Source organism: Pan paniscus, chromosome 14, assembly GCF_029289425.2.
Source record: "Pan paniscus chromosome 14, NHGRI_mPanPan1-v2.0_pri, whole genome shotgun sequence".
Classification (NCBI taxonomy): domain Eukaryota; kingdom Metazoa; phylum Chordata; class Mammalia; order Primates; family Hominidae; genus Pan; species Pan paniscus.
This window is the reverse complement of record NC_073263.2, coordinates 110,654,152-110,675,990: the sequence shown is the minus strand read 5'-3', so window position 1 is coordinate 110,675,990 and position 21,839 is coordinate 110,654,152. Positions and strand designations below refer to the sequence as shown.

At 38.9% G+C, this 21,839-nt stretch overlaps 1 protein-coding gene and 1 long non-coding RNA gene across 2 annotated transcripts in view; one reads left to right on the top strand and one right to left on the bottom strand.

The window, feature by feature from the left end:
- LOC117975665 (uncharacterized) overlaps positions 1-20,733 on the top strand; it is a 424,328-nt gene extending 403,595 nt beyond the window's left edge. The window contains exon 8 of the long non-coding RNA XR_010109649.1: positions 15,269-20,733. This is a non-coding gene — a long non-coding RNA (uncharacterized LOC117975665). The remainder of the gene's footprint in view (positions 1-15,268) is intronic.
- MYO16 (myosin XVI) overlaps positions 1-21,839 on the bottom strand; it is a 585,697-nt gene that overhangs the window by 22,190 nt on the left and 541,668 nt on the right. Inside the window, exons 33-34 of the mRNA XM_024925327.4 lie at positions 20,747-20,905; positions 6,176-6,267 (exon numbers count right to left, since the gene is read on the bottom strand). Of these exons, the coding sequence (XP_024781095.2) occupies positions 6,176-6,267; positions 20,747-20,905 (251 nt within the window). The remainder of the gene's footprint in view (positions 1-6,175; positions 6,268-20,746; positions 20,906-21,839) is intronic.

The following is a 21,839-nucleotide window of genomic DNA, read 5'->3' as shown; positions in this document are numbered from 1 at the left end:
TCAGTAAAGGTGCAAACATGGATGAAGGGCTACGTGCAAACTTCATTGTGATGATTCACTTCTGGTGTGGTAGGCAGGGATGAGATTGAGAGCTAGGATACATGTTTTTCCAAAAAATGTAGCTCTAAAGTAAATAATGCAAAATGTTAAGACTTATTAAAGGTGATGTTTCATTAATCACTGTTTTTTTCTAAGTTTATACTATTCCATAATAAATCATATTTTAAAAATCACACATATAATAGATTTGACCAAAATCCCAGAAAAATATTGGGTTTTCTTGATCCAATCTAATCTCCTACATATTTTGGATAGCATCTACATGTTAAAATCAGAACTGGTTTTCAGAATATTGACCCTGCAAAGAAAGGAATATCATAATAACAAGAGCAAGTAAGCTTTTAGCTTTTTTTTTTTTAAGCACCTACAGTATTCCAGGCAGCATCATGCTAGGCATGTTACATATATTTTCTCTAAGTGACCCCCAAAATTACCTTTTTGTGCACTTACATGATGGATGATGAATCTGGGATTCTTATCTAGTTCTTTTCTTATTTTCTTCACTTTAAAAACCAATTAAATTAATATTGAAATTGTTGTTACCTAGAATTTATAGTTAGCCAAATGTTTCCAATTACTTTGTTACTCCTCCACTATACAATAATATTGCTAATTGCAGATTTCCCATTTAGAAGGTGAGCTTGCAGAAATATCACAAGACTTTTTCCTCTTTAAAAACGTAGTCACAGCCAGGTGCGGTGGCTCACTCCTGTAATAACACTTTGGGAGGGAGGGGGGCAAATCATTTGAGGTCAGGAGTTTGAGACCAGCCTGACCAACATGGTGAAACCCCGTCTCTACTGAAAAAAGTATATAAAAAATTAGCCAAGCATGATGGCATGTGCCTGTAGCCCCAGCTACTCAGGAGGCTGAGGCAGGAGAATCGCTTGAACCTGGGAGGTGCAGGTTGCAGTGAGCTGAGATTGTGCCACTGCACTCCAGCCTGGGCAACAGAGTGAGGCTCCATCCATTAAAAAAAAAAAAAAAATTAGCCAAGTGTGGTGGCATGCGCCTGTAATCCCAACTACCTGGGAGGCTGAGGCAGAAGAATCACTTGAACCTGGGAGGTGGAGGTTGCAGTGAGCCGAGATTGCGCCACTGAACTCCAGCCTGGGACAGAGGGAGACTCTATCTCAAACACACAAATAAACAAAAAAAAAAACATAGTCACTACTCTGACTTCTTATTTTCTCAAAATTTATGGCAATTAAATCCTCCTCACTGATAATAAATAGTGTCTTAATCAGAACAAACTGTGCATTTATATACACTTACACTGTATTAATAAATACAGTGCAATTTTATGATAGAAAAATACAAAATATAGGATATATTTTTGTTTTTTATTTTCTAAATTTCTATTTATCTCTACTGGACATGACCTTTCCCTGTTGAAAATGCTGCCATTTCACACATCAACTGAATTTACTACCTTCATTTTTTGCATATAATCTGTAAGTCACGAGTGGTGAGTACGGATTCCCTGAACCTTGGCTGTGTGAAAGAGCTTTGTGTGCTAGATCTCCTTCTCTTTGTAGCTCATATATGGTTATATAAAATATATATTTATATATGTTTCCTTTTGAAAGGGTTATCTTACTTATGTTCCCTGACATATCTTTAGAATTATCGTTTAATGATTAAACTAAATATTTCCACATTTCATTATTTTATCTAACACACAATTTGTTTTAATTCCATGCTATAATATATTTCAGTCTATATAACAAATACAATGAATATAGAAAGAAGGCATTGGATTTATTTAGTGCTCTGCAACTCTTAACTTTGTTGCTATATGACATTACAAAAAGGTTTATTTGATCATTCAGTAAAGCAAACCACATAAAAATTTGCTTTTTGATGTGAATCAATTGCATATTGATCTTATTATGGCTTTCATCAGCAGCTATGGCAGGAGTGAGCTGGATATTTATTAAGATCTTGGGTCCCAGATTGCCATTAGTTTATCAAAGACCATGAATGGTTTCTTACAATGAATACCTGAATATGATCAATATGCATAATAACTTTTTAAGAATATTTTTAAAAACTTGGCAAGAAATATGATAAATGCCCATAATGAAAATAAAAGAACATAAAGCACATGATATTACTGTGGAGAGCAGACTGCTGAGAAGAAGAATAAGGCATGAAGAAAAGGTGGTAGAGTTAAAACAGTAACATAAATAGAGATAGCCTATGCTTAATGAAACAATTAAACAGCTCATTTCTCAATGTCAAGTGTGGACCCCTAAACAGATGTGTAACTAGAAATTTTTATGCCAAGGGCAAGCACCAAGCATTTTTGTTTCTGCATCCCCTTCTGCCATCATTCTGCCTTCAGGCCATCCTCCCACCTCCCTGTGACTTTCATGCTTTTGCTCTATTTATAAATTGTGGGCTTCCTGTGTCAGGTTACCTGGCCCTCTGAGTCAGCAGAGGATTGCCATCATGGCAAAAAATGCGAAGAAGTCATTCTCGGCTGGATGATGCTGTCAGCATTCCCCCTACCCCCAGCCACTTAGCTTCTCACCACCGAGTTACTTCTAAAGGATTGCATCACGCCAAATAGCATAAACTTTTAAAAAAAGTAAAATCTCATAAAATGGTAAGTAGATAAATGTCATATTCTTTTCATAAATGCTGTTTAATTCCAAAGCTACTTTAAAATACTATAACCTACGAAATTCTAGATTCAAGTCCTGGGAACTGCCACAAAGCTCCCTCAAGGGCCAGTGTGTGGAATTCCATGATGTCGTATCTCACAGCCGGTTTTATTCATGCCCAGTGCTTGGGAAGTGCAAAGGAACACAGCCCCATGCACAGCGCAGCAAACATCCCAGCTTTTGCTAGTTTCAAACATTTTATGTAAAATTAATTTTCACTACTTTTATATAAAGCCATTATAGTTTTCAAATTAATAAACAGTTATAATGCAGTACAACATCAACTATATTTTCTATATTTTTTTTACATAAACAACCACCATATATTAAGGCTCCAGCCCTATCAGAAAATGTTTTGCATCTATTTTGAGAACAAATGAAGAGTTTGTACACTTAGTGAAAAAAATACTTGTTTGGATGTAAAACTTTATAGATAGTAACAATAAAATTAAATGTGTATATTAGTCAAAATTCTGATTTCTAAGCAAAGAAAACTAACCTCGGACATCTCAGGCAGGTAGAGGCTTCATTGGAAGGCTAAGGAAGGACATGAACTTCGACAAAAAGGTCTGGCGAGTGGGTGAGGTGGATTCAGGGGCTGATGGCTGGCGTGCTCTGAGCAAAGTTCTTCTCCGACTAATATTCTTCTGCTGGTGCTGCATGGAGCCACTACTGCCCAATGTCACCCCATGGAGCCAGGTCAGTTGTTGTCCCTTCCATTATATGTCCCTCACTCTGCATCCATCGTAGGTAGGTTAACTGAGCCCATCTTACATGTGTTTGTCCAGCTGTCAAAGCAGGGGAGGAAGAGGGAGTCCCTTCCCTTGTATTTTCATCATGGTAGGTGCGAAACTGAAATGTGAGACTGGCAGGAAAAAGCCAAATCACAAATGTCCATTATGGCTACTGAAGACTTTTATTTTTGAACCAAAAATTCTTTATGTTTTATGAAACAGGCCAGGTGCAGTGGCTCCCGCCTGTAATCCCAGCACTTTGGGAGGCCGAGGCGGCTGGATCACTGAGGTCAGGAGTTTGAGACCAGCCTGACCAACATGATGAAACTCCATCTCTACTAAAAATACAAAATTAGCTGGGTGTGGTGGTGCACACCTGTAATCCCAGCTACTTGGGAGGCTGAGGTAGGAGAATCACTTGAACCGGGAGGTGGAGGTTGCAGTGAGCTGAGATCATCCCATTGCACTCCAGCCTGGGCAACAAGAGTTAAACTCTGTCTCAAAATAAATAAATAAATAAATAAATAAATAAATAAATAAATAAATTTTATGAAACAGTTGAATGACTCCTGCATTTCTTTTAATGGGTTATGATAAGTTCATTCTCAGAAACGGAACATATGATCTTGATTTCCATTCAAACTGTGGACTCAGTGAATTTTCCATATGATCTTTGGCAAATCACTGACTCTATTTTCTCTTTTCTTTATCTACCATAACGCCCAGACATTTTATCTTCCTTGAAGGGAGTTTATTAAAACTGCTGATGAGGCTAATGAAAATATAGACATCCTTAAAGAGAAATTTCATTTTTGGTCACCATTTAATTTTACTGCTACGTGCCCAATCTGTCCGGGACTGGATTTTATAGAATTTCTATTTAATTGCATTAGTAGAAAAGCTAAAAAGCTGCTTCCCTGCATGTGTCCATACTTCTTGTATAAATGTCACATGAGCGATAAATTCTGAAAGCCATTAAACACATAGTTTCACATAACTCTTACAGCTTCTCACCAGTAAGGAATCTGTCTCATCACGTGAGTGCCCACAATTTGCATGGAAGAAAATAAGCATGGTTTTCAGTTTCCTTGAGAAAAAGAATGTGCCCCAAGATGACTGGCAGTTCCTGCCTCATCAGGGATGTCTGCATTTGAAAACAAGGCCTCTTTGAAATCTGAGAATGGAAAATGATTCCCGACGACCTTTCTCATCTCTCTTTGATTCTTAGCCAAACACAGAGGAAAAGTCACAAAGCACCCTACTATATATACCGTCTTTCAAATGACTCCCTTTGTCTAAGAACCACATTGCAGGGGCAGGCCTGGAAAGGATGTCAGATGGCCTAGCATTGTGTTGTAATGTACAGGGGGCAGGCCTGGAAAGGATGTCAGATGGCCCAGCATTGTGTTGTAATGTACAGGAGTCAGGCCTCCAATACAAAAATCAAACCAGTGTTCATGACCAGGAGGTTCCCCTGTGCATGATCTCAGAGGAAGCATCTGTGACGCTTACAAGGTAAAGTAGATGCATCTCTAAGGAATAGAGGGAAGACTAGGACAATCTATTATTGCAACCAATCAGCATTTTCTTTCTATTTCAGTGCCTGGATATCAGTGCAAGTGATTTCAGAAGATTGCCTACTGTAAGATTTATTCTTAAGATTCAAACTATTGATTTTTCTCACTACCTCATCAGTGTTATTTAGAAAAATCTCAGCTGATAATATGGCCATGCCTCTATAATGCTAAATATTCCAAGGAAAGCTGATCATTAGCTGGATAGTTGATTTCATGGAAACATCTGGATACTTGGCTGAGGTTATTTTAGACTTTTATGTAGATGTTTGACATAAAAATTGTGCTGTAACTTTAGATAAAATGAGAATCCTGTTGCTAAAGCAATAGTCTGTTAATATATTGATAACAAAATCTCTCTAATGGGTGGTTTGTGCATCACCTTGAATGCAACATTATATATTTTAAAGACAATTATTTAAAGTATATTTTAAAATTCAACATAAAAGGAAAATAAAACAGTACATTCTATAATATAAATTCTTTCACTTTCTAGAAGCACAAATGGGTTCTTTTTTTCTTCTTCTTGAAGTGATAATCTTGTTTATTTTGGTGAAATTGTTAGGAAGAGACACACAAAACATTTACATGCAATCAGTAATGCACCTCCAAACAGTTTTGTGGACTGCAATCTCATTTTGATTTTACCATGTTCTCATCATATGTCATATTTTAAATGAATGTGAATTACATGGAAATGAATGTCATAACTGAGATAAGATGCATGCCATGAAACCACAGGTGGTTCAAGCATTTTATTCCCAGGTGTGGTCACTAAGAGTCATCCTATTTTAGCCAAGGTCAAATGCATAGCAACTTCATTCAGCAGATTTAATATCATCTTCACCCGAGAATAATTTTAAAGTACCACAATATAAATTAAATCTACAATATTTCATTTAAAACTATTATGTTTTAGTTGTTTTGGACATTATTCTTTATTTTGGAAACAAGCAGAAAATTGCAGTCAGCTGAGGTGGAGAGAGAAGACCATTCAGCTGAAGGAGTGCAGGGCAGAGGTGAGAACAGCTGAGCTCTCCAGTCCACACAGAGCATCTATTGGTAACAAGTTAATGAATGCCTTGTCATAACTTAATTCCATTTGTCACTGCACATGTGAACAGACAGACATCATTACCTGAGTGGTGTGACTGTCCCTGTGTCTTTGAAATGTCGAAGTCCCTGTGCCACTTATAGACAACCGTGAGTATCCATCTTCTTCAGGTAAACCTATTGAGGTCAACACAAATCGGGAGTTAAGCAGTGTCTCCTTGTTCCAAATAAAGTAAGTCATGCACTCATTACAATAAACTAGAATTGTTATCTTTTATGAATTGAAATGATGATCCTTAAACACAAACTAAATACTAAATTTTGCAATGAAACATGGGCATGCACAGTATTGTGGCAGCTTCATTTAGGAAAAGAGGGCATATCCTGCCAAAGGAGATACAATGATAATAAGGAGATATGTGATAATAGCACAAAAGTGAGCAGATAAGTATTGGAGGGGAGAAGGGAAACTTCTAGAGACTGAAAAGGTTTGAAGAAGCATACAGGGTCAGTGACGGGCCCACTGAGTCGCTAGGGTGACTGCAGACAGCAGAATGTGGCTGCCATTCATAGGATTGCAGGGAGATGAGGAAGGGATTGAAAATCAGAGCATAACTAAGCCTATGTGTCTGATGAATTCCACTGGCTGTAGTTCATTTTGTGCACAAGGAAGCAAAGAGATTGGCTGAATTTCCATGAGGAAAAGGTGGGGAGAGCTGCCGATTCACAACACACCAATTCATGAGCAACCACGCAGAGTAACTTGTAGCTTTATGAAACTTTACATGTCCCTCAACAACGCGAAGTTACTATGAGGCACCAAATGATTTGATTAATTATCCTTTATGATCAAAGCAGTTTCCCAGCCTCTGCACTATTGGAATTTTGGCCTGTATAATTCTTTGCAGTGGGGTCTGCCCCATGCATCCCTGACCTCCACCCACTAGATGCCAGCAGCACCCCCATTTGTGGCACCCAGAAATGTTCCCAGACATTGCCAAAAGTTCCTTGGAGGGCAAAGTCATCCCCTCCTACACGGGCTGAGAATCACTGTGATACAGGCATCATGCATCACCGCAAGTGACTTCGATTAATAAACATGAATAGACAAAAAGAGAAATAAGAACCCAACAAAATGAATTCAACTCAGAGAACTTTAAATACTGAAGTGATTACTACTCTCCTCTGAAAGCATAATTAACTAGCACAGCGTAATTGATTAAACATATACATAATTCTTAAATTAAAAATCATTAGACAATCAGTGCACGCTTTTCCAATTATAGGAGAGAGTTCCTCAGGGAAGGCGACACAATCCTGTCAACACACAACAAGGCCTTCCAGGTGATCTTGTTACAGGTCCAGATACCTTGGTATGGAAAAGCTAACTTCATGAAGACTGGGCGGACAATGGCTAGTGGGTGGGTGGGGAGGGTCTCTTGCTGGAGAACAGATCTCGGCCACAGGCAGCAGCAGTAGCCTCAGGTGCTACGTGGCAATAGTGTCCTTAGACACTGTGGCAGCAGGACACAGGAAAGGCTCCAATCACAGTGAGTGTCAGAGCAGCCTGAAATTCACACAGGCGGAAGGGAGTGTGTCAATGCAAGATCAGGCACAATATGAAATTTCAGGAAACTAGATAAAGCAGATAGTTGGGAAAAAAAATGTGTTTCCGGGTAGTAGGGCACAACAAAGGGCTTGGGACTCACGTGAAGGACCACCTCCTAGAGGGGAATAAAGGATGGGGTGCTGGGAGGAAGGGGCTGATTGATAAGCAAGATAAACCTTCACTTCCATAGGAACCATAAAGAAACCAGTTCACCAGATATCTTACTAAGACAGGGGATCTGTGGCAGGAGAAGACAAATGTGATCCATTTTTCAAACCTAAATTATAAATTACAAGTCGGGGCTGGGTGCACTGGCTCACGCCTGTAATCCCAGTACTTTGGGAGGCTGAGGTGGCGGATCACCTGAGGTCAGGAGATCGAGACCAGCCCAGCCAACACGGTGAAATCCCATCTCTACTAAAAATACAAAATTACCCGGGCACGGTGGTGCACACCTGTAGTCTCAGCTACTCGGGAGGCTGAGGCAGGATAATCGCTTGAACCTGGGAGGGAGAGTTGCAGTGAGCCAAGGTTGCTCCATTGCACCCCAGCCTGGGTGACAGAGTGAGACTCCATCTCAACATAAATAAATAAATAATAAATAAATAAATACATAAAATTAGAAGTTGGATCTCAGAATCAAAACAGAAACTCAGTTGGAAGGGTATAAGCTCAGAGCGGAATCGATAGCCTGCTGAGCACTGCATAGAGTCAATTAAATTAAGGTTAAAAACATTTATGAGCAACCTCTGCATAAGGTGCTGAGAAATACAACGAAGAATGACGAAAAGTCCCCACCCTTGAGAAAGTCATAATTCAGTGAGAATGGCACTGAGGCCAAACACACAGCAGCATGATTTCAGGATTAAGAGGAGTACAGGTCACGTTGAACAGGGTCTTGGAGAAGGTAAGGATGCATTCTGATGGAACGGACTAGAGTAAACTTCATGGTGGTGTTGCTGAAGGACCTGGGCCTTCGAGGAGGAGGAGAATTGTGGAGGGCGAACAAACTCGAGAAGGACATGCCTGGCTGAGAGCACAAATGTGATAAGGCAATAAAACACAAGGACGCTTCGCGGAAATGTGACCACACTTTGGAGACGATAGGTAGCACTGCAGACTTCCCAGAAGAGAAGTGACACCATTTTATCTAAGTAATGAGTTCAAAGGTATTTCATTCATAACTGTTGACTAAAGAAAGAATGGGTCCCAGAACCTGTGTCAGGGCTCCACAGACAGGGACAGATGGCAGCGTGGGCAGGTGGTCGCATGCAGGTGGAGGGCCAGGTGAGGACAGCGGGGAGGGAGGCAGGTGAGTGGGTGCTGGGGGAGACAGGCATGTGGAGGAGGGGGTGGGACAAGCGACTGGGCCCGAGAAGTCAGAGGATTTTTTGAAGGTTGTAGCAAACCGGCCAAGGGTCCTCATCACGGCCAACGCACTAACACTGTGAGAACTGGAAGGGACAAAGTGACAGCCAGGAAGCGCCAAAGGTGCAAAAGAGGTCTTTTTTTTTTTTTTTTTTTTTTTTTTTTTACCAGCACAAAATTTTATTTAGCTGCCGTATTAGAAGCAGTGCCTTTTTAAGGCAAATTATTTTAAAATGACACCAAACACACAAACCATGAATAAAAAAAAAACGGATTCATGTCTCTCTATAAACATTAAAAATAAACATATTGACAATGCCCTAAAAATAAAATGTGTATTTTAAAAGAACAATGTAGAACATTGAAATATATTAAATAAGAGGCTTTTTTAATTCTTAAAACATCCTACAGATCCCAGATATTTAAAAATGGACAAAGAATAAGTTTAGAAAATAAAGGAGAAAAAATATGAATGACTAATAAGTAATACACATATTCAATTTCATTAAGAATTCCAAGTAATGGATATGAGACTACGTAACATTCATTCTATCTATCAAAATAACACAGTTTTAAAACTTTTTATTACAAACATTTCAGACATAAAGAGAATATGCAGTGAAACTCCATGCACCCATTCCAAGCCTTGGGGCTGTCAATTTTATCCATTTTTATCCATTTTTTATTCATTTTTCACTTAAATCCCAGAAATCATGTCATTTCAGCTGTAAATATTTGTACATGTGTCCCTAACTGACAAGAACTTTTTTTTTTTTTTTTTTAACATAGCAAGGATTTTCTCACGCAGCTAACGGGAACATTGCTAAGCAAAGGCCCCCAGAAAAGTCCCACAGTCTTGCGTGGGTAGAGAATCCCACGGCACATTTTAACCAGGGTGAAGACTCCAATCGTGTTGGAGGAACATTTAAAGTGAAGATGGAGCTCTTTATCTGTGCCTTCATTAAAAGGTGGAATTCTGTCTGAGAAGGAGCTTCTGCACATTCTGAGAAGCCCCCACTGCTCCTCTTACTGTAGCAGCCTTCTCCCCAGACCAGGCTTGGAGTTAACAATTCCCAGCTTAGAGATTCATGTGTCCCTTGCTGAACACATTCTTTCCAGGGCAATAGTGTGCTTCAAAAAGTTGAGCTTTTGGTCCATTTGATACCAAACTATTTCAAAAAGCCATTCTTGCCCAAATGACAGCAAATCAAGGTCTTCTGAAACTGCGCCCCCCTACTCTACCCTCCAGATAGCCAGCTCTTCTGCTGAAAGAAAACATGCAGATGTTCAGGGGAAGGAATTCCCCAAAGCTGATCTCCATGGCATAATGGATATGCTGTGGACACTCCACAGAACCTGCTGCTGCTCCTTCAAACTTGGGTGGGCAAAAGTCGAAAAGGCTTTGGCCTTGATTGAAGGTTTAGCAGGAAGAAGCAGCCTCTGTTCTCCCTCTCCTCCTGAATTGGAGGCTGCTCAGAGCACTGAAAGTTAAACCTTCCTCCAGGACACAAAGAGGAATGGCTTTTAGGACATGCTCCTCATCACTGCGGTGTAGACCTGGTCCCTGGAGTTCTGTGTGATTTTTAAAGTAATCTTGAAAAGTGGCAGACTCTGGGGCCATGAGGTCTACATGCAGAGCCCAGTGGGTTCATGTAAATTCTTATAAAAAGAAAAGAATGAGGGCTGGGTGCAGTGGCTCACGCCTGTAATACCAGCACTTTGAGAGGCTGAGGCGGGCAGATCACGAGGTCAGCAGATCAAGACCATTCTGGCTAACACGGTGAAACCCTGCCTCTACTAAAAAAAATACAAAAAAAAAAAAAAAAATGGTGGCACGCGCCTGTAGTCCCAGCTACTCGGGAGGCTGAGGCTGAAGAATCACTTGAACCTGGGAGGCGGAGTTTGCAGTGAGTTGAGATCGTGCCACTGCACTCCAGCCTGGGTGACAGAGTGAGACTCCATCTCAAAAAAAAAAAAAAAAAAAAAACAAAAAAGACAAGACAAGAATGAGAAAGAGACTCTCAAGGGGGGTATGGCACTGAATTTTACATGGCTGACCGGTTAGAATCTATTAGTCAAATCTGTCATTTTGTAGGGACCCAAACTTGTTTAGTCAATGGCAAGAGGGTTTGAATTCTCTTTTTACATCTGTCCAGCTTTCCAAGTATTCCATCACCTTTAAATCCACTCCCCTCTTGATTTCCATGAAATTGGACATCTGTCTTCTATCTCTTGAGCACCTATTGTATGTCTCCATTTCCCCCCTTCTCAATGTAAATTTCTCAAACTTTGACATTCTGAGTGGTTTAGTGGTCATATTTCTTTTCTTATTTCTCTTTATGATTGTTCCTCTGATGCTATAAATAGCCACCATGTCTCCAGCTTCTTTGAAAATTCTGGCTTTTCTCTTTCTATCCTGGAACCCTGGCCTAAACTCCAAACCTGTCATCATCATTTATGGAAAAATCATCCATAATCAGAAGTCCTTCTCTCTTGAGCTCCAAATCCGCTTATAGAATTAACCTCCTTTGGGAATTGCCCTTCCCTTCTTAAGAGTGCTGTATTCTCCCATCATTTGCCTCAAATTCTTGGAGTCGTTCTTGACACCTTCCTCTTCCTGACTCCTATACCAATACAGTCTTTAATACTCTTGCTTCATGTACAAAACCTGCCAAGGCTTAAGTGAATGAATTCAAAACTGGCACCCCCAAACTCAGTTTCCAATTCTATTGTTCACCCTGGATAGCACAATCAGGTACACTTCTCCAAAACAGCAGAGAGTACCCCCCCATCAAAACAAGGACAACCCTTTCAGAGATACTCTTTTTTTTTTTTTTTTTTTGAGATGGAGTCTCGCTCTGTCACCCAGGCTGGAGCGCAGTGGCGCGATCTCGGCTCACTGTAAGCTCTGCCTCCCAGGTTCACTCCTGCCTCAGCCTCCCAAGTAGCTGGGACTACAGGCACCCACCACCACGCCCGGCTAATTTTTTGTATTTTTAGTAGAGATGGGATTTCACCGTGTTAGCCAGGATGGTCTCGATCGCCTGACCTTGTAATCCGCCTGCCTCAGCCTCCCAAAGTGCTGGGGTTACAGGCGTGAGCCACCGTGCCCGGCCGAGACACTCTTTAAATTGGCATTCATGGCTCTGTAGACTCCTACATAATTGTTCCTTTCCTCTGTTATTTACTCACCTATTCTATCAGAGAAGCTGATTCACATTTCTGCCACAATACATTGTGCAGCAAATTCATGGAAATGTGCTCCTTTCTTTTCTGAATTAAACTCAATTTGAAAATCCCAACCTTCTCTATGAAGCATCCTTAGCAATCCCAGCCCACCAGACTCATCTCTTTTATCTATGTGGAAAGTAACAGAGTAATCATTATTTATGGGATTCATTTGATATTTATTGCTGACTGCCCTATTTTGCAGTCTCCTTGGTATGTATTTTCAATGTGCTCCGTATTTTCACTGTTCACACAAAGAGGTCATCTTGTGTTGCTTAGGTATCATAGGGCTCCCATGCATAACACAATGCCTACATGTGACAGGTGCACTTGTAAGTGTTTTGATTGACTAATGTGCACCTCTCTCTTCACTGGGTTTCCTCTTGCCATCCTGCCCTTCATATTATTTTGAATCCTCCAACCTAGATATTAAATAGACCCTTCCCCTGAACTCCACCCAGATATTCCTGCTTCTATTCATCCCAGAGATTCCAAATTGTAATGTCTGTCTTTGCCCTGAATACCAGCACAAGCCATCAAAGTAATATTGTGTATTTGGCTGTACACGTGGGCATTTGTGTCTAAGAAAATATCACAAAGCACTGATCTACTATTATAGCCTGCATGGTTTCAGCGAAACGAATTCACTGCCTTGCACCTCATCTACCTCATTCATGTAATTGTTGTTTCTGTTGGATAAACCCTCATGAGTCTTCTAGCTCTAAAACACATAATATTTTATGAACAACTGTGTATAGGTAATATTTCTTGAGTATTAACTTTCTGCTAAATTTCATCATGTAAAATACAGCAGTCCATGAAGTAGGTGCTCTTATTATTCCCATTTTTAAGATTAGAAAATTGAAAAAGAGAGAGGTTAAGTAACTTGCCCATGGTCGGGGAGTTAATAAGCATCAGAGGTGAGCTTCAAACCCAGGCAGAATGATGCCTTAAGCACTGGGAACACTATTCCACTGTGAGGAAATAGCAGACTGAGCATTTCAATCTATTCCTTTTCAACACTGACTTCTCAACTGCAGTGGAGAAAATATAATTAAATAATATCCAAATTAGAAATTATTTAATGTGACTTTAAAATGCTTTTAACTAGAAGGATGAGTGGGGCAGGGCTTACTCGATGCCCCAGGAGTTTTCTTTCTTTGCAAAGGTAACTTCTGTTGCTTAAAATAGATGATTGCAACATATTCCAGATTGTCAAGTGAGGCTTGCTTCCTTTTCTCTGGCTGTTAGGCTTTCAGTCAGACAAGGGTATGCGTTCCAAAGAAGGTGTACAATCTCCATAAAGAAAGTGATGTTGTAAAATACATATTAAAGATATTTATGGGTTCCAACCAAAGGCTCCTTGGCTGGTGGTTTGGATTGATTTCGAGGTGCGGCTGATGGAAGCCCTTCTTAGATGTTCCCAGAACTGGTGTGGTTTGGCGCCCTGATGGCCTAAGTTCAACAAGGCACCGGAGTCAGAGCACAGAATGCAGATTTCCTGGTCCTGCAAATGATGGCCCGCAAGCTTTTGCCTTAGGAAGCCTTTATTCAACACAAATAACCCTTATTGTGCATTGAGGATGAACATAATGCAAATTAAAAGTAGACAACATGTACAGAATGATAAATGTAAATGCAAATGCAATGACTGTATTCTTTAATTGCAATTTTTCCTGATACCCAGCCATATTATGTATATTCACTGAATAGCAAGAAAGAAAATAATACTGAACATAAAATGCCCTAGTTGGAATTTTTTATATCTGTGTGTCCCCACAAAATAAACATCTTTATGTTCACAATATTTTGTTTGATAAAGCTAAAATGTTCTAACACTAAAAACTGCTCTCTCTAATCTAATGATAAATAACCACAAGTCCAGGGAATAATTAAGTATACAAAAAAAGATCCAAGTCTGCGCTCGCATCAGTAAAAGGACGGCAATTAAAGTAAGTGATAGCTATAATTACCCACACATAACTATATTTCAACAAATGAACAAACAGATAATTATTTCTGGGAAGCAGAGGTAGCATGCAGATACTGGCATTCAAAAGAGAAATGTTTCCTAGAAAATAACACTGTTTCTGATTCAATTAGAACTTTAAGTTATTTTAAACATTTATTTTCATCTTGTGCCCTTATTTAGAAAGTGCATTGGCTGCACTTTGTAAGTTATGAACCTGTACTAATAATTGCTTTAAGAGTTATCATGCTCATGTATATATCACATTCTGCACATGTGTAATGTTTGTTCAATTTCTATAATACTGAGGAGGCAGTTTTTCTGACTCTGCCCTCTGTATGGGATTTACTGGTTCCTCCGTAACAAACAACATTGTTTCAATCAGCAAATGCTTACTCAGGGCCTAAGTATAAAGGGTATTGTGCTGGATGTTTTAAAAATCATGGGGAAAGTTCCAGGCCCCCAGAAATTCATGGCGCTCACAAGAGTAGATCAGCATAAATGTATCAAGTTGCTTTGAAAGATTGAATTTCCAGTTGAAATAATTTTCCTTTTGCACGCATAACTCTTGAGATTTTCAAGTGGTTTTTACTTAATGACAGCATAGAACCAACTTTATTTTAAAATTTGTAAGCATGTTAAGGGAGAACACAGAAATCTGTGTTGCAGGCTTTGGCCGTACACACTATGTGTTACATGCTGAAGTTTAGAACCCTGATACTCCTAAAGAATTTATGTTATTGATTTCATGGATCCTATTCCACAAACATCTCCATTTTGGTCTAGAGGGTTTCGGTTTGTTTCCTTGGTTTTTGGTTATGTTTTGATATTTAGAGTAAGACTTGCAGTTATTATTATTATTATTATTAAGTTTTTTAGGATCATTTCCGAAGCTGTAGTTTTTGCCTTTTGCCTCAAAACACGGAAAACTTAAATATTTTGGTGAAGAGAAGTTCCCTTTCTCCATCTCTTTCTTCCTCTTTTTTTTTTTTTTTAAATTGCAGAACTGTGACAACCACACAAATAAAATAAAGAAATAGAACACTGGCAGCTCTGCGGAAGCTCCTGCAGTCATCTCTCCAAATCGCTACCGGCCTTCCCCTCCAAATGAAATTGCCATCCTCACTTTGTGGCAGTCCGTTCTCCGAGCACCTCTTCCTTTTCAGGCAGGTCTGTAATTCTAGAGTGTGTGTAGTAGTATCGCCCTGGAGTCTTCAGTTACATTTCTCTAGTTACTAATGAGGTTGGACTCCATTAAAATTGTTTTTCTAAGTGGTATTCACATATTCTGTCCAATTTTCTTTTCAGCTGTCTTTTGTTTTTAATTTAAATAAACGTTGAATATTAGCCTTTGTTGGGTAAATGTGTTAAAAATATTTTCTCCCTATTTATGTTTTTTTTTTCTTTTTTCTTTATGGTTAAAACTTTTGTGTCTTGCTTAAGAAGCCCTTCTTTCCTTTTATGAAGTAAGAAAGATACTCTCCTATTGTTTCTTCTATCCATTTTATTATTTGACATTTGACATACAGATCTATAATCTATCAGGAATTGTTGTGTGTACAGCATTAGGCAGAGTCGAGTTTCACTGTTTGCTCCACATGGATAGCAATCAATTATTCTTCCCCAGTGCCCTCACATGCCAATTTTGTCATAAATTAAGTGGCTAATTATGCAAGCTGGAGTAATATTATTTTCTTTCTCCTTCCTTCCTATTCTCTGAAAGCGTGTACGTGACATTGGAGTTATTTAATCCTTAGAATTTTGGAAACATTTAGTGGAGAAACCATCTGATCCTGGAATTTTCCTTGTAGGAAGGCATTCAATTACAAATTCCATTAATTTAACATTTACGGTGTTATTTAGCTTTCCTACTTCTTTTGTCCATTTTCGTTAGTTCTATTTTTTTTTAAGAATGTATTTGTTTATGTAAATTTGCAAATTTATCTTGGCGTAAAACTGTTTGTAATATTCTCTATTTTTAATTTCAGCCAGATCTGTATTGATGTCCCCTTTTCAATCTAAAATCTGTTATTTGTGCCAATTTTCTCTATTTCTCTATCCCCTTGCAAGAAAATTTTCAATCTTATTAATGTTTTCAAAGGTAATTTTTTAAAAGATAAACAACTTTCTCTTTCCTTCCTTTCTATCCCTTCACATTATTTTATTTGTTTTATATTTCAATAACTTATGTTCTTATTATCACTCTCATATCTTTCCTTCTATTTTCGTAGTATTTAGTTTTTGTTCTGTTTCTAATTTCTAGACACTTTTAACACTCATCGTATTTGTTCTCTTGTGACGCAAAGGTTTGAAGCCATACATTTCCATTTCTTAAGAGATCTTTTGCAGTAACATGGATGGAACTGGAGGCCATTATCTTAGGTGAAATAACTAAGACACAGAAAGAAAAATGCTACATGTTCTCACTTATAAGTGGGAGCTAAATAACGTGTACAGTTGGGCACAGAGTGTGGAATAATAGACACTGGAGACTCAGAAGGGTGGCAAGGTGGGAGGATGGGATGGAATGAAGCATATGAAACCACTTAATCAGGACAATATATACTATTCAATTGATGTGGACACTAAAAGCCCAGCCATGGCCACGATGCCATACAGCCACATATTGACCATACCGACACTGTACCCGAGCCCCTTCCACTCATACACAAAAGACATTAGACATGTCCTAAAAGTTCTGTTGTCATATTTGCATTGTCATTAGTTAAAATATTTTGGTTTTTAATTTATTTTGTGATTTCTTCTTGAATACATTGATTACTTAGAGATTTTATTTTATTTTATTTTTTTAGACAAAGTCTGGCCCTGTCACCCAGGCTGGAGTGCAGTGGCGCTATCAGGGCTCACTGCAAACTCCGCCTCCTGGGTTCAAGCAGTTCTCCTACCTCAGCTTTCCGAGTCGCCGGGATTAAAGGCATATACCACCACGCCCAGCTGATTTTTGTATTTTTAGTAGAGATGGGGTTTCACCATGTTGGCCAGGCTGGTCTCGAACTCCTGACCTCAGGTGATCTGCCTGCCTCGGCCTCCCAAAGTGCTGGGATTGCAGGCGTGAGCCACCGCGCCTGGCCTAGAGATGTAATTTTTGATGTTCAAATATATGAGCACTGTTTTTGCTGCTTTTTCATATTTGCACGTTGTATCTTTTTCTTTTCTATCTCTTTACATTTACTCTTTCAGAATCCTTATGTTTTACTGTTTTCAGAAATCTTAGTTTTTAAAATATTCTGCTTATCATTTTTCATATAAATTTACATTAAATAAGTCTTTTAAAGTTTATTGTAATTAAATAAGGTTTATTTTCACGTGTTTTTATATCTACTGTCTCAGAACTTTCTCCTTGCCCTATTTTTCCTATTTTATCCCCTTTTTGCATCTTTTGAGTTGACTTTTTATGATTTTATTTTTCTCTCTTTACTAGTTTGGATATTATCTACCCCACTAATATTCTTTCAGGGGTTACCTTTGAGGTTACAACTGGCAAGGTAGGTTTATCAGTGTATAATATTAAATAATATTATTTTACCCCTCCAAATTTTACTGCCTTTTAAGTTATTCTTTATTCTTTCCTTTATCTCTAAGCATTCTGAGTCTGTCAGTGTTTAATTCCTTTCATTTTTATTTTTTTTCCTAAAAATATCCTTAACTCCCTATCATTATTACAGGAATTTTTCGGGGGCAGTTATTTTATTTGAGCATGTTAACTATGTTATTTTATTGTCTTTGGACTTCAGTTGCTACTTTTCAAAGATAGTACATATTTTTACCTCTAACTGCTTTTAAAATTAATTCTCGGTCTTTATTTTATAGGTGTTTTACTATGGTACACCTAGGAAAGTTTTATGTATCCTACTCAGGCTTTGCAAAGGTTTCTGTTTCATTTTTACAAAAGTTGGATTGATTATGGTGTAATTTAGAGACAGTGAGATTCACCTTTTTTAGACATACACATCTGTGCATCTGCAGACATGAACACTCCCGGTTGTCTATAACACCACATGTCCTTCTGAACTTCATCTCCTGCCATTACGCCCAGCCTCCAGCAACCACTCAGCTGTTTTCTGTCTCCAGCTTTGCTTTTCCTCAAATGTTATATAAGCAGGATCACACTTAGTCTTTTGATTTTTTTTTTTAACCTCAACACAATGCTTTAGCCATCCCTTTTGATGCTCGTTACAGTTGATCACTCTTATTTATTGCAGGCTTCATCCATGTGCTAGTTCAGCCTGTGAGATGCTGGTGAGCCCACCTCCAGGCACTCACGGACTCCCCACCCATTGAGTGTGGCCTGGATTTAGTGACTCAATCAAACGTGACAGAGTGCTGGGGTGTCATTTTCAAGACTGGGTTATGTGAAGACTGCAGCCTCCATCTGGGGTGCTCTCTCTTGGATTGCTTGCTCAGGGATGTGGGGAGAGCTGCTGTGCTGGGAGGCTGCCCTGTGGAGAGGCCCATGTGAGTTGACTTGGATGTGAACCTTCTGTGGCCTGCCAATAGCCACGTGAGTGACCTTGAAAATGGATCAGCCTTCACTCAAGTCTCAAGATGACTGTGGTCTTGGCTGACAGCTTGATTGCTGTCTCACGGGGGACCTTAAACCAAAGGCACCCTGCTAAGCCACACACAGCTTCCTGGCCCACAGAAACTATGAAATAATAACCATTTCTTACATAAGCCTCCAAGTTTTGGGAGTAATATTTTGCACAGTGATGGATCACTAATACAAGCCAGTCACCAGTTGAAAGACAGTGAATTTATTTCCAGTTTTATGTGATTATGAATAATGTCACCATATGCATTTGCATACAGGTGTTTGTGTGAACACTGCTGTCATTTCTCTTGGGAAGATACTGAGGAGTCAGATTGCTGCATCCCGTGAAGAATGTATGTTGAATGTTATAAAAATCTGCCAACTTAAATCTGTTTCCTGGTGCTCTTTCATCAGCATTGGGAGATGCTCTAACATTTCTCACCAAGTCTTTCTTCTGCTCATGCGCTCCCTCTTCTTTCCCTAAGACTTCAATCATCCTTCTCATTGTCCTTTATATCTCTAAACCATTGTCTGGAGTTTCCATTCTTCTCTTTTGCTTCAATCTGTTTCATTCTGGGGATTTTCTGAGTTATCTTCCACTTCCCCAGTTATTTTTTATTTGTTTTGTTTTTAAACAACTATATCTAATTAAATTTAACTTTATCCTCTGTTGTACTCAATTTTATTACTGCATTTTCCAATTTCAGAATTTCCATTTGACGATTTCCTTATAGTTTCCCATTTCTGCTGAAATTCTCGTTGTTTTATTTCATGGGGGGCTGAGTAAACATACTTATTTTAAGGCATGTGTCTTTGAATTCCAACCTTTTGAATCCCTGTGGACATATTGCAATTGGCTGCCGTCTCTGCTTTTAATTTTTTATCTTATTTTGTGTGCTCCTATGCCTGGTTATTTCTAACTGTGTTGGACTTTGCATTTGAAAAATGGTTTCTAAGAATGTTTTGAAGCCTAGGATGCTATTACTGCCCTTTGGGGAAGATGTACACGTGTTTCTCCCAGGTACCTGTAGGCCTGGTTACATCTGGGCAACTCAACATGGTTCTTGGTTCTGGTTCACTCTGACTCTTGGGAAGAACACTTGAAGGCCCCACCCCAAGGCCTTGGTGGGGCCACGACTCAGTTTCTTGCCCTGTAATTTGAGAAGGCAGTCAGAAGCACAACTTGACTTCTTAGCTGCCTTCTCTGAACAATGTGGGTACCCTTATGTCCCCATGAGCCAAGCTTCAAGTGTGGGCTTCCTTGCTTCGGCTCACCTTGCACCCCACTCCCAGGTCTTCAGCTGCTTCCCAGCATTTCAGCATCGTGATGGTTCTCCCACGCCTCTAATTAGACTAAACAAACATGCTTTTCCCAGCCCTGTGGGAGGCCCTCAGGAATAGTTGGTCTGAGTCTTCCCATCAGTTATTCCCAGAAGCCCTTTGTCTTCTTTTATTTGTGAGAGAAAATACTTGCGTAATCCTCAGCTTTTGTACCTGCAATCAAGCCACTTTCTAAATGTGGCAGTCATTGATGTACTTAAAATACCTGAAGCCAGTCTGGCACTTATCATTTCTTTAATATTATTTTCCTTCACATTTCTTAGTTTCCAGAATAATTTTTTAATTAAAAATATTGGTAGAGAATCTATTGCCTTCTTCTGCTCAGTATAAGACTAATTTTGGACTAGTTCTTTTAGATTAACACTCCATAAAATTTCGGAAAAGTCAACAAGGAGTGAATAGAATTCCAATTCTTTAACTGAAGCAATCATATGCTGACAATAATACTTGCAGGGGAGTTTCATGGTTTATATTCTATTTTCCAGTTCTTAACCCTACTTCATTTTCATATTTTAAATCCATTCCTCCCAGAAAGTTGATACAGCCTAAAACTTTTATACATTTACTTCTGAGTTTAAAAAGTGCTTACCATTTGAGATGGAATTTCCATTTTCAGCAGTTATAGCACTAGATAGTGAATTAGATAACTGAATTCCATGGTTATTTGCATTTCTGTCTTGAGTCTCGGAAGTAATTTCTGACGTACTAGGGTCATCTCGGCTACTTATGTTCATGTTAGTTTCAAAACCTAAAATAAATTTTAGAAAACATAATTATTTTCTGATAACATGTACTGAATATACTGAATAAAACATTTGGAGAAAATAATAAAACATCAAATCAAACATTCATGACATTTAAAATAATAATAATCTTTAATAAAATTTGTAGCCTATATAATATTCACCAAATTTTGCCACAACAATGTCAAACAAAAAGGAAAATGTCAAGTGGTAAAAATAATTTGTTGCATTCAAATATATTTATAAAGAATTTTTGATGTCATAGATCAAATAACTTGTCATTATAGTATTGCCTGTCATGAGAAAGCAATGAGTTCATATTTCAGGAGTTTTCTGAATGATTACATTTAAATAAATTAAGGCAGTCTTACAGCTTTGGAAAAAATAAGAAACACTTGAGTGATAAGAAACACTATAGTGATATTTTCAACATCACTATAAACATTTTTAGTGTCCATGTTGGAATACCGAACTTCAATACCCGACTTCCGCATTCTGCACACTAAGATAATTACTTAAATATGTAATGCTTGTCCTATGTTAAGTGTTTTGAGAGGTACGAACACAGAAGCCACTGTCCAAATTCCGCTGAAGGTCCTGATGAAGACTTTTTAAAGTGATGTAATATTAATAAAGTGAAACACAGCAAATGCTTCTATTTGGAGCAATGTCCAATGGAGGCAGGTTTCCCCATGGTCACTGCATTACCCTTAGGCACACAATCAGACTTTGCAAATCAGGCACAACTGCCATCAAGGGGCGAGACATCCCCCCCATCACCACCTCTGCCAAGTTCCCTTTCTCTGACTTCACAGGTGCACCTGGGATTGGCTCTTGCTTCCTAAGGAATCTCAAAAAAGCTGCAACCTATTGGAGACTTTTGATTCAGCATCAAGGATATGCGTGAGACTTTGGTTCTTTTCTGTTGGGACACAGTTG